Source organism: Capricornis sumatraensis, chromosome 19 (assembly GCF_032405125.1).
Source record: "Capricornis sumatraensis isolate serow.1 chromosome 19, serow.2, whole genome shotgun sequence".
Classification (NCBI taxonomy): domain Eukaryota; kingdom Metazoa; phylum Chordata; class Mammalia; order Artiodactyla; family Bovidae; genus Capricornis; species Capricornis sumatraensis.
In genome coordinates, this window is record NC_091087.1 from 19,829,665 (window position 1) to 19,843,141 (window position 13,477).

Below are 13,477 nucleotides of genomic sequence, written 5' to 3' on the forward strand. Positions count from 1 at the left end.
TTGAGAGCCTCACAGGCAGGCTTCGTAAGTGTGGAGTGACCAGCCCCAGATTTGATGTGCGACTGAAAGGTCTAGAAAAATGGCAGAATGACCTGCTCCCGTCCCGTGAGTTTGGTTTCATCGTACCAACAACCTCAGTGGGCATCATGGACCATGAAGAAGCAAGATGAAAACAGGAGGGGAAACTCTGGATTCTTTTTCAAGGGATATAATACATATGTGCAAATAAAACGCCTTGAGGGACTTAAAAAAGGTACTTTTCACCCTGTATGTTCTGTGAGGACAGGGACATCCTGTCTTGTCTTGGTTCACTATTAAATTCTCACGGCCTACATGGGTTCCTCATGCACAGTTAATTAGGGAATACTTGAGTCTGCAATTGAATTTGGTGAGTAAAATTCATGAGCACAGTCTCAAAGTACCTTTAAACCTCATTGTCTCATTTCTCTTCTTTTTTCCCAAGACTATGGTAATCTTATTACAAAAAGTGAAGGATAATTTCACAACTTCAACTGTCAGAAAACTTTCTCTAAATGGGATGGCCTGTATAGCAACTGGGGAGTGGGAGAATCACAAGACTCTTTAGCACCAGTATGTAAATTAAGAGATCTTCTCTCGTCTTGGAATAATTCCTTCCACAACAAAAATTTGGGCAAATTACCTTGCTATTTATGCTCACGAATAACATAGTATGACACAGGTTGCTGGCTATTATCCTCCCAATAACTAAATAACAACGTACTTTTTACTTCAGGCTAAAGTGTTAATTACACACACAGGAAAAATTTCCAGAAGTGATTTCTCTTAATCACACACACACACACATATACAGATAGGATTTTTTTTCCTATAATATACAATGGACTTCCCTTGTGCTCAGTGGTTAAGAATCCACTTGCCAACCCAGGAGATATGGGTTCGATCTCTGGGTCAGGACGATCCCCGGGAGAAGGAAATGGCAACCCACTCCAGTATTCTAGAAAATCCCATGGATGGAAGAGGCTGGTGGTCTACAGTCCATGGTATCCCAAAAGAGTCAGACACGACACAGTGACAAAGAAAAATAATATACAATGGGGCTTCCCTGGTGGCTCAGATGGTAAAGAACCTGCCTGCAACACAGAAGACCCAAGTTCAATCCCTCGGTTGGGAAGATCCCCTGAAGAAGGGAATAAAAAGGAGGAATTCTTTGCATCTCACAATCTTAAACAGCCAGAAACAGTAAAGAAAACATCAGATAGAGTCTTCTACGTACTTGCACCAGGAGTGAGCAAGCCAGTTGAGACCTTCCAGCTGATAATCTCGGAGCTCCAGATTTTCTCCTCCTAAATACGCCGGCTGTTTCTTTAAAGCCACAAATCGTGGTCTCTGCTTCAGGGCCTAAAATGCAGAATTGAACAAAGACCAGGTGTGAAGAAAACCTTCTTTCTGTTCATATGTTAAAATGCTAGCCATGATTTCTGCACGCTACACTAAAGCATAAGAATTAAAATTTCACATCTGTATCACCAACCACACCCAACCAACCACGAGTTCCTGCATCGTTGTCTACATCCCCAAAGCCAGACTGCGGCCTGAGATTATGTTAGTTATTGCTTCTTTCCTGAGGTAAGTTTGTGAACATCATTAAACAGCACTTACTCTACATCATCTCTGCAGTGGGGCAGTGAGTCACCTATTTTCCTCTTACGTTACCTTACTTGATACAGCACAAAACAATGCCTCTGGGAAAGTGTGTCTATGGTACCAAAACAGTGTCTCTAAATTCTGAAATGCAGCCCACCTCCCAAGCCCCAACTCTGAAAGTCTGAAGAAAAAGATGCTGCTCTCACCTCCAGAGGTGTGAAGATTTGGCAGTTTAGTAAAGCCATGTCTCTACGGTTTGCACAAAATGTGGATTCTACAGCCAAATCAGTTTGGGAAACACTGGGTTAAAAGTTACATACATCCCATGGCTTGTGACTTTTCAGAGTCTACCGTGTTTGCGGACACCGTGAGCTTACAGGAGCAGCTCATTCAGGAGTGTGTCCGAAAGTGACTTGCCCACAAAAGCCTTTTTTTGCAGGGAGCGTTTCTCTGAAGATGAGCGCTCTCTGGAATGAGTGCCCTATTAAGAAGTGTCATCCTTACTAAACTATTTGATAAGGTAATTAGTGTTTGTCTCAGCTCTCCTCTGTGAGCAGCTGGCAGTCAACACAATCAGATGCCTCACTCGCAGCTGTCCACTCCCGTCAAGGCTCCCCACAAAGCTTCTCCCGTCTGACCCTTCAACCGCTGCTACTTCCCTCATCCTCACACCAACTCTCCCTTCAAGGGCTTATTCTACATCTTCCTGGTGGGACCTTCTGGCTTTAACAACTACTTACTCTGGAGTCTCCAACACACAGTCATTAGATTAAGCTTTCTAAATGAAATACTGTTTCTGGCCTGCTGCTCTACTCAAGAGGGTAGGCTTATCAATACCTACAGAATAAAGTCAACATATCCTTCAAGGTATTCAATACATACACACTTAATTTCTCAATATCACCTCCCTCTTCCAACCCTGAGGCCCGGTGGTCCCCCAACTACAAGAACATCTTTCTCTTAGTCTCTTTCACAAGAGGCCAATAGCCTGGGCCCCCTTTTGTCTTGTCTAACCAGCTCCAACCTATCCTTCAAGGGTAGGGCACTTCACGCGCCACAACTTCCTCTAGTTTTAAAAGCCCTTCAACGATCCCTGTGGCTCACGGGCTTCTGCCTCTGGACGCTGTCACACTCACTGACCTCCAGTGACACACTGCTTCTTACAGGGACAGGTTCGGTGCCATGAATCTGAAGACAACCTCTTGGACAAAGAGGCCATGTCTTACATATACGTTTACTACTGAGGACCCAAGCATTTCACTTTATACAGGGAATAAATACCAACAAAAGACAAGCATCTGGACAACCAGTCTAGCATATAAGAGAGCCTGTACAGATCCTTGTCTTTTGTAGAATTCAGAGTCACTTCCTTTTCCCATCACTTCTTTCAAGGAGTCTCCACAATATCTCTGAACTAGATATATCTAACTGTATAAATAATAGGATGAAATGAGTCAGTAAAGCCATTATACAACATATCCTCCTCTCCTGTTTTAATGGTTTTCCTTCGATACCAAGATTAGATCATCTTCTTCCACTTCAACATGAGACCTGTCCTTTGCTTCTGTAGTCTTTTCTCTTCCCAACACACGTGTGTGGCCAGACCTTTTCAGCAATACACCTTTCCCCTGAAAACTCAAAAGCCCACAGTCAGCACACCTTGCATTCTCTCGTGGGGATGGTTTTTGAGTTGTTGCGACTGTGGAAGCTGTCGATACAGCTCTGGAATTTCTTTCCGATCAGGGCTTCGTCTTCCCAGCTGCACTCTGAATAGGGCAGTCCCATCCACTTGCATAGATACTCAGGTTCGTTGGAAGGGGCCGGCTTCCGGCTGTGAGCTATTTCACATACAAAAATTTACAGATCAGCAACTGCCAATTAAAGGAGAGGGGTGACATTCTGTTTTATGTGTACCCAAGGCAACACCACGCGGCAAAACAAGAGCTGCTCTTAGACAATATTTATAAACAAGATCTCTCACTTACCTGGAAAGTCTGTCTGACCCAGTGTAGATTTGCTTGTCTTCACAGCTAAATAAATGGAAAATTAGGTAAGTTATCACCAAGACCAAGAAAACAGTGACATTTCAGGTCCTGTGAGGAAGAGTACAAATATACTCTACTATCTCACATCCTAAAAAAATAAAGAGACAGCCGTGCTGTTCTCACAACCCTGTCTGGCCCCATTTCTCTGTCTCCCCACCCCCGCCTGCAGCCCCACCACCCCATGCAGTCATCCCCCTGGGCCAGGCCTAATGCTGAGCTGAAGGACCAAGCCCCAGTCCTCCCTGACTGGCAACCCCACCTGCCGCCCGAGCCACGTGAGTCACCTGGTGCTTGGCACGCCTACCCCCTGACTGCCACCTCACTGGCGGGCCTTTCTCACTCTCCTCTGCTGGTTTCTTCGCGGCTTCCAAAAGCTGGAATGCCCTCAGACTTCTGCTCTCACCATGTATACATTTCTTGATGATCTCATTAAACCTTAGGCTTTAAGTACTATCTACACACAGATAAATCCTCCAGTTTCAATCTTCAGCTGAGACTGAGTTCTAAACTCCAGCTTCTCATGCTCTACAGCCTTCACAACACTACCCACGTAGATGACTATGAAGCGTATCAAACTGACAAACTGAGCTCTTGATTTCTCTTCCCTTAACCTTGCTATTTCCGTAAATGGTGCCTCCATCCTCTTGTTTGCTCAGGCGAAGAATACTGACACCACCCTTGCCACTTCTGTCTTCCCCCATCTCCAAATCTACCAGCAAGTCTTACTAGCTTTTCCTTCAAAATAAATCTAGGCATCTGACTATTCTCCGAAATTACACCTGCAAAAATGCATTTTTTAATATCTATACATTACTCCCAAAAAAGAAAGTTCCTTTATTCCTGGAACTCCAACACTGCTTAAATGAGTTACCATGTACTTACCTATTACTCTTTCTACGATCTGATACTGTTTGTTCAGCTCCGAGGCCAGCTCTTGTTGGCAGTTGAAATATTCCACATCCTCAGGAGAAACCTTCCCTAACCTGGCCAGAAGTCAAACAGGAAAAGTACATACTAGTTAGATCTGGAGAATCCATACTCATCTATCAATGCAAAGTCAGAACAGGAGAGGAAGCTTAGTCTTTACTTTCGTATGTCCCTTTAGTAATCCTGTACTGATAATTAGGCCAGAGATTTTAAGGAAAACATGTAAAACCTGTAGAAAACACTGAAACCACAGACTAAAGGACACACCAGTTGTTCTTGCTGATGTGGCCTGTTCACAAAGAAACCTAAAAATAACTATTTTGTGTGATGAATTCACGTGATCTGTGATAAATTCACATATCTTAACAGACAAGGCCAATAAAACTCAGATTTATAAGAAAAGATGTCTTTTTTTAATATACGGTGGACTTTAGGAGTGATTAAATGTTGACATTTTTAGGAAACCAATTATTCTCAGTTATAAAACACCACCAGCAACTTGAAATTAAATACTACTATAACTTTCAAGGACTTTCAAAATTCTAATAATTGTTTTACAAACTACTCATACCTCAGAGATATATATTTTTATTTTTGACTCAAAGAAAAAAAAGTATCTGATTTACTGAAATAGCATATTCTGCACAGTAATAAAACAGGAATTGGAACCCATTTGTCCCTATTCTTAACACTAAATAACCTGATCACATGATACTGAAGCGTGTGTCTCCAGGGGGAATTTACAGTTCTTATTTATTATCAATTTAGGGGTGTGGGTATTGTGGCCCCATGTTTCTCGTACAACTTGGCATGTTCAAAGCTGTAAGTAAGCTAAAAACCACAAGGTGATTATAGTTTCAGAACATTCCTGTCACATCATTTCTGTAAACTGTAAAACCAAGATCAGTTTTAAGTATACCATATCCCAGAGAGTTCTAGAACACTAAACTCCTGACATCCAGGCTATGCCAGCACAACCAGAGAAAGTAACAAGGTGCTTAAGGATATAAGCCTTGGACTCAGGCTGCAGGAGTCCCAGTCTGGGGCCCGCAGAGCTGCTCTGTAGCTCACTCTGCCAACAAATAACACTCTGTAAAAACCTCACAGGCTTACTGTGAGGACTGACGACAAGATCAGGTCTGAAAAATGCCCCATAAACTAGTTGTTATTATTAAACTCTACAGACTTCCTGGCTATACATAAAAATATGTATTATCTTCAGGTCACAGTTTTATAAAAGGTAACCATGGATGCCTCCACATTCATTCAGGTGACAGAGGCAGAATTTGATATTCTAGACAGTCACGTTCTCCACTATTTAAAAACTCTCCCTTCCCCCAGGCTGCAAATGCATTTCTTTTATCTAGGAAAGGTAATGTACCATTGCTTGATTTCATCCTCTTTCTTCTTGAAGTTCTCTAGTTTTTTTAGACCCTTCACTTTCTGTTGCTGTAAAGACTCCTCACTCTCCCATGTGCTGTGGATATATGACCAGCCCTTCCACTTGATGAGGTACTGGACTTCGCCTTCATCCTTTTCAGGGTCAAAGTCGCTACTAGGGTCTCCATTAGCTTCGACTGCATATACAGTGGTAGAAGCTCCAGTGGCTGCAAAAAGATTCAGTTACATTTTAAGAGGTCTATGAAACCAGACCCTGAAAAACTTCCCAAATACACAGTTGTCTAAAGAGTCTCTTTTCGGATGAAGTACCAAAATCCTTTATCTTCAAATATGCAGAAATTCACAAGCAATACAGAATGAACATGCTCAGCAATTTAAATGTTTTCAAGATGCAAAGCCAATTTTTCCCATTTAAACATTCTAAAATTTGCTGGTGAAATCAAAGAAATCTTTGTGTTGAAACACAATAAATACGGAACAGCAACATCCTTTTGTTTTGGTCCCTACCAACTCAGGCTAAATATATAAAATTTGGGCCTTCTGAGCAGGGAGAAAAAGTAATCTGCCAGCTTCCAATGGCAGGGAAGTGGCAGCAGAAACCACGTCTAACCGCAAAGGTGGCAAGAAGCCCCTGAAGCAAGGCAGAAGGCAGGGTAAGGAGACGGACAAGGGAGCACCAGCACTCAGGCAGACACCGCAGGGCAGCAGGAGGGACTCAGGCGCTAAAAGCAGAAGCACAGGCAGGGCCCTGGCCACAGGTGGAGTGGGGGAGCCGGAAAACACAAGCCGTTCCTTGAGGCCACGGTCATCCTTAAATCCACTCCTACTTAGACATTTGCATTCCCTGCCCTAACACTTGTTGCCACCTATAGCAAGAATGAAGCACTGTCTTTGCATACCTCCTTTCTTTCCCAGCCTTGAATCTAAGACCTTTTCAATAGTTTCACTATTATCCTGCTGTTCATCAACTCCTTCTCCAGTCATTTCAATGAGGTCATCTGAGTCAGTCTCAAAGTCATCGTCTTCTTTATAACTGTATGAGGAATAATGCCGAATAAATAAGAAACTATCTTTTCAGATCCAAAATCACCATTCGTAAGATCATTAGGACAACCCTTTTGGCTCCAACATGGTGTTTTGCAGATCAGCCACGATAAAGTGGGCCCAAAGTTCATTTTTCATTCCTGCTTAAAGTATTACTGCATGTTCATAGATAGTGGAAGGAAGGCTAACTCATATTTCAAAATAAAAACTAACTAAAGTGATTTTTGTAAGCAAGACACAGAAAACTACAAGGACATTCTTATGTTTCCATTTTTTAATGACATCATTATTATGTATAAACAAGGAAACAACCACGAAAAAAGAAAATGCATAATGAAAAAAATTGCCTAATGAAAAAACTGGTTCTAAGATTAATGCATCAACCCTGCATTTTGTCTCCCAATAACAAGAATATGAAATTTAAGTCTTCAAGTCACTGACCATGCTTCCTGGTACTAAAAATATTAAAACATAACTTTCCACCATATATTATATTAACAACAAAGGGTTTGGGAGTTACAAAAGAGAAAAACACAATGCTGGAGGCAGTACAGCTAGCTGTAGGAGGAAAGTGCTAAGCTACACGTTAATATAGTCAAAGCCTAGTCTTAGCTTTCAAATTATTAACTGCATTCATTTAACAGGTTATTAACAACTTCAGGATTCAGCTTCACCATCTTTAAGTAGACCAAAAGAAAACTATGTACCCTCTAAAATGAAATTAAATGCCCTCTGACTGGCATAAAGTAAAATATGTATGTTTTGTATCTATTCCTTTATTTCATTTTCTATTAATTATTCATACACTATCATAACCTTGTTAAGATTATTACATCCAAGTAACATTATATAAAGAAAGTGAAAGTCGCTCAGTCGTATCTGACTATTTGCGACCCCATGGACTATACAGTCCAGGGAATTCTCCAGGCCAGAACACTGGAGTGGGTAACCTTTTCCTTCAACAGGGAATCTTCCCAACCCAGGGATCAAACCCAGATCTTCTGCATTGCAGGCAGATTCTTTACCAGCTGAGCTACAGGGGAAGCCCAACACTATATAAGCTGAAACTCAAAGGAATTTATCTGATTGAAAGTGCAATTCAAAAGTAAGACTGCAATCCAAATGTCTTTCCTAAAAAACAGTTATTTTTGTTATTTTCTTGGCCAAACCACAAGGCATGTGGGACCTTATTTCCCCAACCAGGGATCGAACCCTCACCCCATGCATTAGAAGCATGGAGTCTCAACCACTGGATTGACAGGGAAGTCCCAAAGAATGGTATGAAATGAAGATAATGTCACTACCACTCAAGGAAACGTGACCTTGAAGTAGTTCTCTTCATAGGGATGAAGGCTTGATATGATTTATCACTATTATTTCCATTTTCCTATTGGCCAGGACCATTCTTTTTGAAAGAGCCTTTCTGAATACAATCTCAAGACACAGGTCATTATTTTCACCTGTCAAATGCCTGATCCTGGACTTATTAAAAGCAAGCTCTAGCCCCTTCCTCTCACTAATGAAACCCTTCCGGGACATCACCTACCTCACATTTTTAGCTGCTCTGCGGCGCGTCTGCCTTTTGGGAGCTTCATCATCTTCATCCTCATCATCAGAAGAATCTTGCTTTTTCCTCTTTCCACGCTGAGTCTTAGGTTGCTTTTTAACACGAGGTTTGGGCACTGTTCTAAAGTGAGAAAAGAAAAAATGGCCAAGTCCTTATTTCATCATTTGGTGTCTACTTCAAATCTATATAACTGCACTTCCCAGAGCAGGGCTCACCACAGAGATTAACCGAGGGAATGTTAATACATGAATATTCCTAGACCCTGTTCCACGAGATTCTAGTTCATGAGAAACCCGCTCCACTAGGAACATGGAAACGGCTCCACTGCTGAGACCCTCCAGCCATTTACAGGAGACACCGTCGGCCCACTGTAACGGCAGGCTCCACACCCGCGGACTTAACCAACCATGGATCAGAAACTTATCTGGGGGGAAAAACGTCCACAAAGTTCCCAAATGCAAATTTTGAAACTGCTGACCATTTGCAGCGGTTTACATAGTGTTAACATTGCAGCAGGTATTAAAAGTAATCAACAGATGACTAAAAGTACATGGGAGGAGAGGCCCAGTCTACACGGAAATACGACAGCACAGCATTTCACATAAGGAAGGGACCTGAGCATCTGCAGATTTTGGCATCTATTTAACACAAGGCTCCTGGGACCCATCCCTGGCAAGGATGAAGGGAGGACCGCACTGTGGGTTCTCGGGCAACGACCCTCCACTGCTCCTCAGGACCACCTGACACAACAACACACACACAGCCTGTTGCTGAGGGCAACTCTCTTCTGGGCAATTTGGAAATATCTACCAAAGTTACTAATGTAACCATTTTACTTCTGGGAATAAGTAAAAGATACAAACAGATATAAACTGATACAGGCACAGTAACTATTCACTGTGCTATTTGCAATAACAAAAGACTAGAAAAACTAAATGGTCATCAAGTGGGAACTAGTTCAATAAACAGAATCCTTGTTATTGTTGTTCAGCCACTAAGTTACATCTGACTTTTCTGCAACCCATGGACTGCACCATACCAGGCTCCTCTGTCTTCCAGTATCTCCCGGAGTTTGCTCAAATTCCTGTCCCTTAAATTAGTGATGCTATCTAACCATCTCATCCTCTGTCATCCCATTCTCCTTTTGCCTTCAATCTTTCCCAGCATCAGGATCTGAAAACAGAATACCAGGCGACCATAAAAAACAATGGAGGGAGGAGTTTTTCTGCGGGTTGGTAAGGAAAGATTTCCAAGAGAGATAATGAAAGAAAAATGCAGGAGAAGATGCATGGAATGTTATCATCTGTATAAAGAAGTAAAGGACAAGAAATAACTACACATATTTTTTCTTCTATGTACATAAGACACCTTGGAGACCACCTGAGAGACTGTGCCCTGCCACAGACCCAGGCACAGCTGAGGAGCCAGCCCTCTGCAGGCAGCGCCTCCCCTGCAGCCAAGACCACGGGCACAGCTGAGGAGCCGGCCCTCTGCAGGCGGCGCCTCCCCTGCAGCCCAGACTGAAAGCTACAGACTACGAGCTCTCACAAGGAAATCAAGTACTCCAACAGCGGCAAAAAGGTGAGAGGAGTAAGATGGTGACGGAAACTCACAATCACAGCCATCTCTTTCTCTCACACTTGCCGTAACCAACACTGCACAGACAGGTGGCCAGAGAGTCAATAAAAGATGGGCAAAATCTAGAAGACAGGCCTGGAGTGGGCTCCAGGGCTGAGCGCTCAGACTCAGATGGGAGGAGACAACACTCATCAATCTCCCTACAGGGGTGGAGGGGGAGGGGGCAGGGACAGCATCCTAAGCCATGGACAGACGAGTATCTCTGCTGTTAATGGCCAGGGGATAAGTATTTCTTACTTCTCAGACAAGAGGCAAAGTTGAGGCTACCACATAGACACATAACAAGAGAAAATAAACTTCAACAAATATGTTACTGAAAAAATTCAAAATAAAATAATAATGATCAAGTGTACTTTTTGTGATACAACATCTACTAACGAGAAGAACAGATTTCTTTTTGAAGGGATGATAGCATTTCACTTAATTATGATTCAAGTTTAGTGTTCCATATCACAAAACTACAAATGTTGACCAGAAGCTATACTGAGGGACTTCTCCAGTAGTCCAAGGGTTGGACTTTGCCTTCCAATGCAGAACCCTGGTCAGGGAGCTAGGATCCCACATGCCTAGTGGTCAAAAAATACCAGAGCATAAAACAGAAGCAATGCTGTAACAAATTCAGTAAAGACTTTAAAACCAGTTGACATCAAAAAAACTTTTAAGAAACAAGCTATACTGAGCTCACAGGCCACATAAAAATAGTGGGGGGGAGTGGGATTTGGCGCAAAGACAACATGCGCCAGCCCCTCCTAACACTGCAAGGAGAAAAGTCTTCCTGGGCCTCGCTGCCCCGTCTCCCTCCCTGTATCACCAGTGCCTTTGCTGCCATCTGTCTGATCAGAAATTACCAGTTTCCTCCCACCTCCACCTACTTCCATCTCTGGACAGCTTCTTTGCTTAATGTCATACAGATCGTATGAACAGGGTAATAAACAGTAGAGTATGTTTCAATCAGCCAATTAAACGTAGGAAAAATTAGTTCTCCCCAAAAGAACCTGTACCCTGGTCAAATACAGAGAGTTCTTTTTAAGAGTGGAAGATATATTTGTCCCTCATAACCAGTCCACCTGGAATATGAAACACCAAGATTCACTCTCTAGCTGTGTACCGTGCAAACACACAAAATCCACAGCAGCTCGGTCATCTAATTACTTGCTAACGATGCAGACGAGCAAGAAGTTAATCAGGCATTTGGAATCCAGAGTCGCAACGCACTGCAGCTCGTCAACCGCGGCCCTCGTGCAAGCACTGCACCATCGTCCTCAACCTAACACAGACCAAGCTCAGCCAGAGGCAGAGACGCTCAAGCACACACTGCACCTTCTGGGGACAGGTCTTCTGGCTTTCACTGTGTGCTCTGGTTCGCTCTCTGTACTGGAGCCTTGTTCCTGTTCATCTTCTGAGAGCTCCCGTTTCCATTTTTCTCTGTGATCAAAAGCAAAGCAAAATTTTTTTTTTTCTAAAAGAGTTCCTCAACATCGTTTCACTTGAAGAATGTGACAAAACCAATTTCAAGCAGAAGAGCCAAAAAAGGCAGAACGCGTATATTTTAGATATTATGCTAAAAGATTTGTTTTAGCTCCAAATTTTGGTTGGGCTCCTTCCTGCGATGTGCAATATCTATTCTTATTTTGTATCTGGTATCAAAACAAATGATGAAGCTAAGGCTGTATTTTTTAACTGTTTGTTCTGGAAAAAAAAAATGTTGCCAATTCTCTAATATTTTATTTTTATTTACTATTATCATTGACCAGACTGAAGCTATAATATATACTAGATCAGAGGTTTTCAAATTTTAGCATGGATCTAAACTATATAAAGGATTTGCTGAAAGAGTCTTTTGGGCCACAGCCAGTTTCTGATTCAGGAGGTCTAATGTGAGGCCTAAAAATCTGAATGTTACCCAATTCAGATGATGCTGATACTATTGAGAGAGTTCTCTGAGTACTACACTAGCTATCTTCAGAATATGTTGATTAAACAATCCCTAAAATTATGTTATTAATGATAAACCTACCACCTACTAATTAACCTGTCCAGCTAATGAAGTAGTGTTAATAATCACTGAATACAGTAGGTGTTCTTCTGCTCATCAAGATAACAGATGACGTGGGAGAGCCATACCCTATAGGTGCCCTGCTCTCCCCCAGCAATTTCTGAAGTTTACTTGAAGACCAAAAAAGAAATCACAGGAACTCAGCTCATTCCCCACCTGCAGCGAAGAAGGAAGGAACGCACATAATAGCAACTGGTCATGAGACATCCAGGGAAACAAAAAAACTCAACAGGCAAGAACCTGGGTTTAAGGTTTCTCTCTAAAGACAACAATTACCACGTGCCTCTGGGTCTCTGTACAGAAAATGAGGTTATGTTAAAGACAACTGCTGTCAAATTCCAAAGTCAAGTCAAAATTCTTCATGGGAAAATAAGTCAAAGTAATAGTGGAATAACCTTTCTAAACAGTCCTACACTTGATTCAGCAGAAACACCAGGAAAGAAAATGTTCTCAAGCCTTCCATGAAAAGGTCATAGAGCTCTTCCACATACATTACTCAAGTTCTACTGGCACAAAGGCAGGCAAGTGGGGATACGTCTTTGTTAAATAAAGATACAAAGAATGAATCCTATCAGTCTGCCAGACAGGTAGGGTGCTTATGGACAGTGACTGGAAAAACATTAAGGTCTGCTATTATCACCTAATATCCATCCCTCCCTCTTTAAACCAAACCATACTTTGGGCACCCGCCTTATTCTCCTTTCCTAGAGCCTCATACAATAAATGTGTTTTAAAGGATCCAAGGAATAGATGGTGATGGCCAGGAGGAAAAAAGATGTCTCCAGCAATGGGGAGACTGGCACCTAAGGATCCAGCCTTCCTTGGCCAAGACTAGAACAGTTTATTTACCCCTTAGAAGGAGCTTACACAAACTGGAGAGCAGTGGTTTCACAGGAAACAAGCTTGAAAGAACATGCACGTAAGACCTAACGGAGAGCAGATGAGATGAGAAAGATCTACAATCAAGTGTTATTTGTAATTTCTATAACTCTGCCAGGAACTGAGACTGTTATATCAGAGTAGCTAACGAGGTCCACTTCAACAATTTTAGAGACTAAAGTGGCAGTAGACACTGAGAGAATGGATGTTGAGAGTTTTCCAGTTAAACTGCAGATCTGTAGATGTACAGATAACCAAGAGGACTTTGAATCTTCCAATATGAGAAGGTACAAA

At 42.2% G+C, this 13,477-nt stretch overlaps 1 protein-coding gene across 1 annotated transcript in view; it reads right to left on the reverse strand.

Annotated features, from left to right (window-relative positions):
* Positions 1–13,477, reverse strand: part of CHD2 (chromodomain helicase DNA binding protein 2) — a 108,408-nt gene that overhangs the window by 66,724 nt on the left and 28,207 nt on the right. The window contains exons 5-12 of the mRNA XM_068990884.1: positions 11,569–11,673; positions 8,590–8,730; positions 6,899–7,032; positions 5,980–6,205; positions 4,554–4,654; positions 3,612–3,656; positions 3,286–3,464; positions 1,256–1,380 (exon numbers count right to left, since the gene is read on the reverse strand). Coding sequence (XP_068846985.1) covers positions 1,256–1,380; positions 3,286–3,464; positions 3,612–3,656; positions 4,554–4,654; positions 5,980–6,205; positions 6,899–7,032; positions 8,590–8,730; positions 11,569–11,673 — 1,056 coding nt within the window. The remainder of the gene's footprint in view (positions 1–1,255; positions 1,381–3,285; positions 3,465–3,611; positions 3,657–4,553; positions 4,655–5,979; positions 6,206–6,898; positions 7,033–8,589; positions 8,731–11,568; positions 11,674–13,477) is intronic.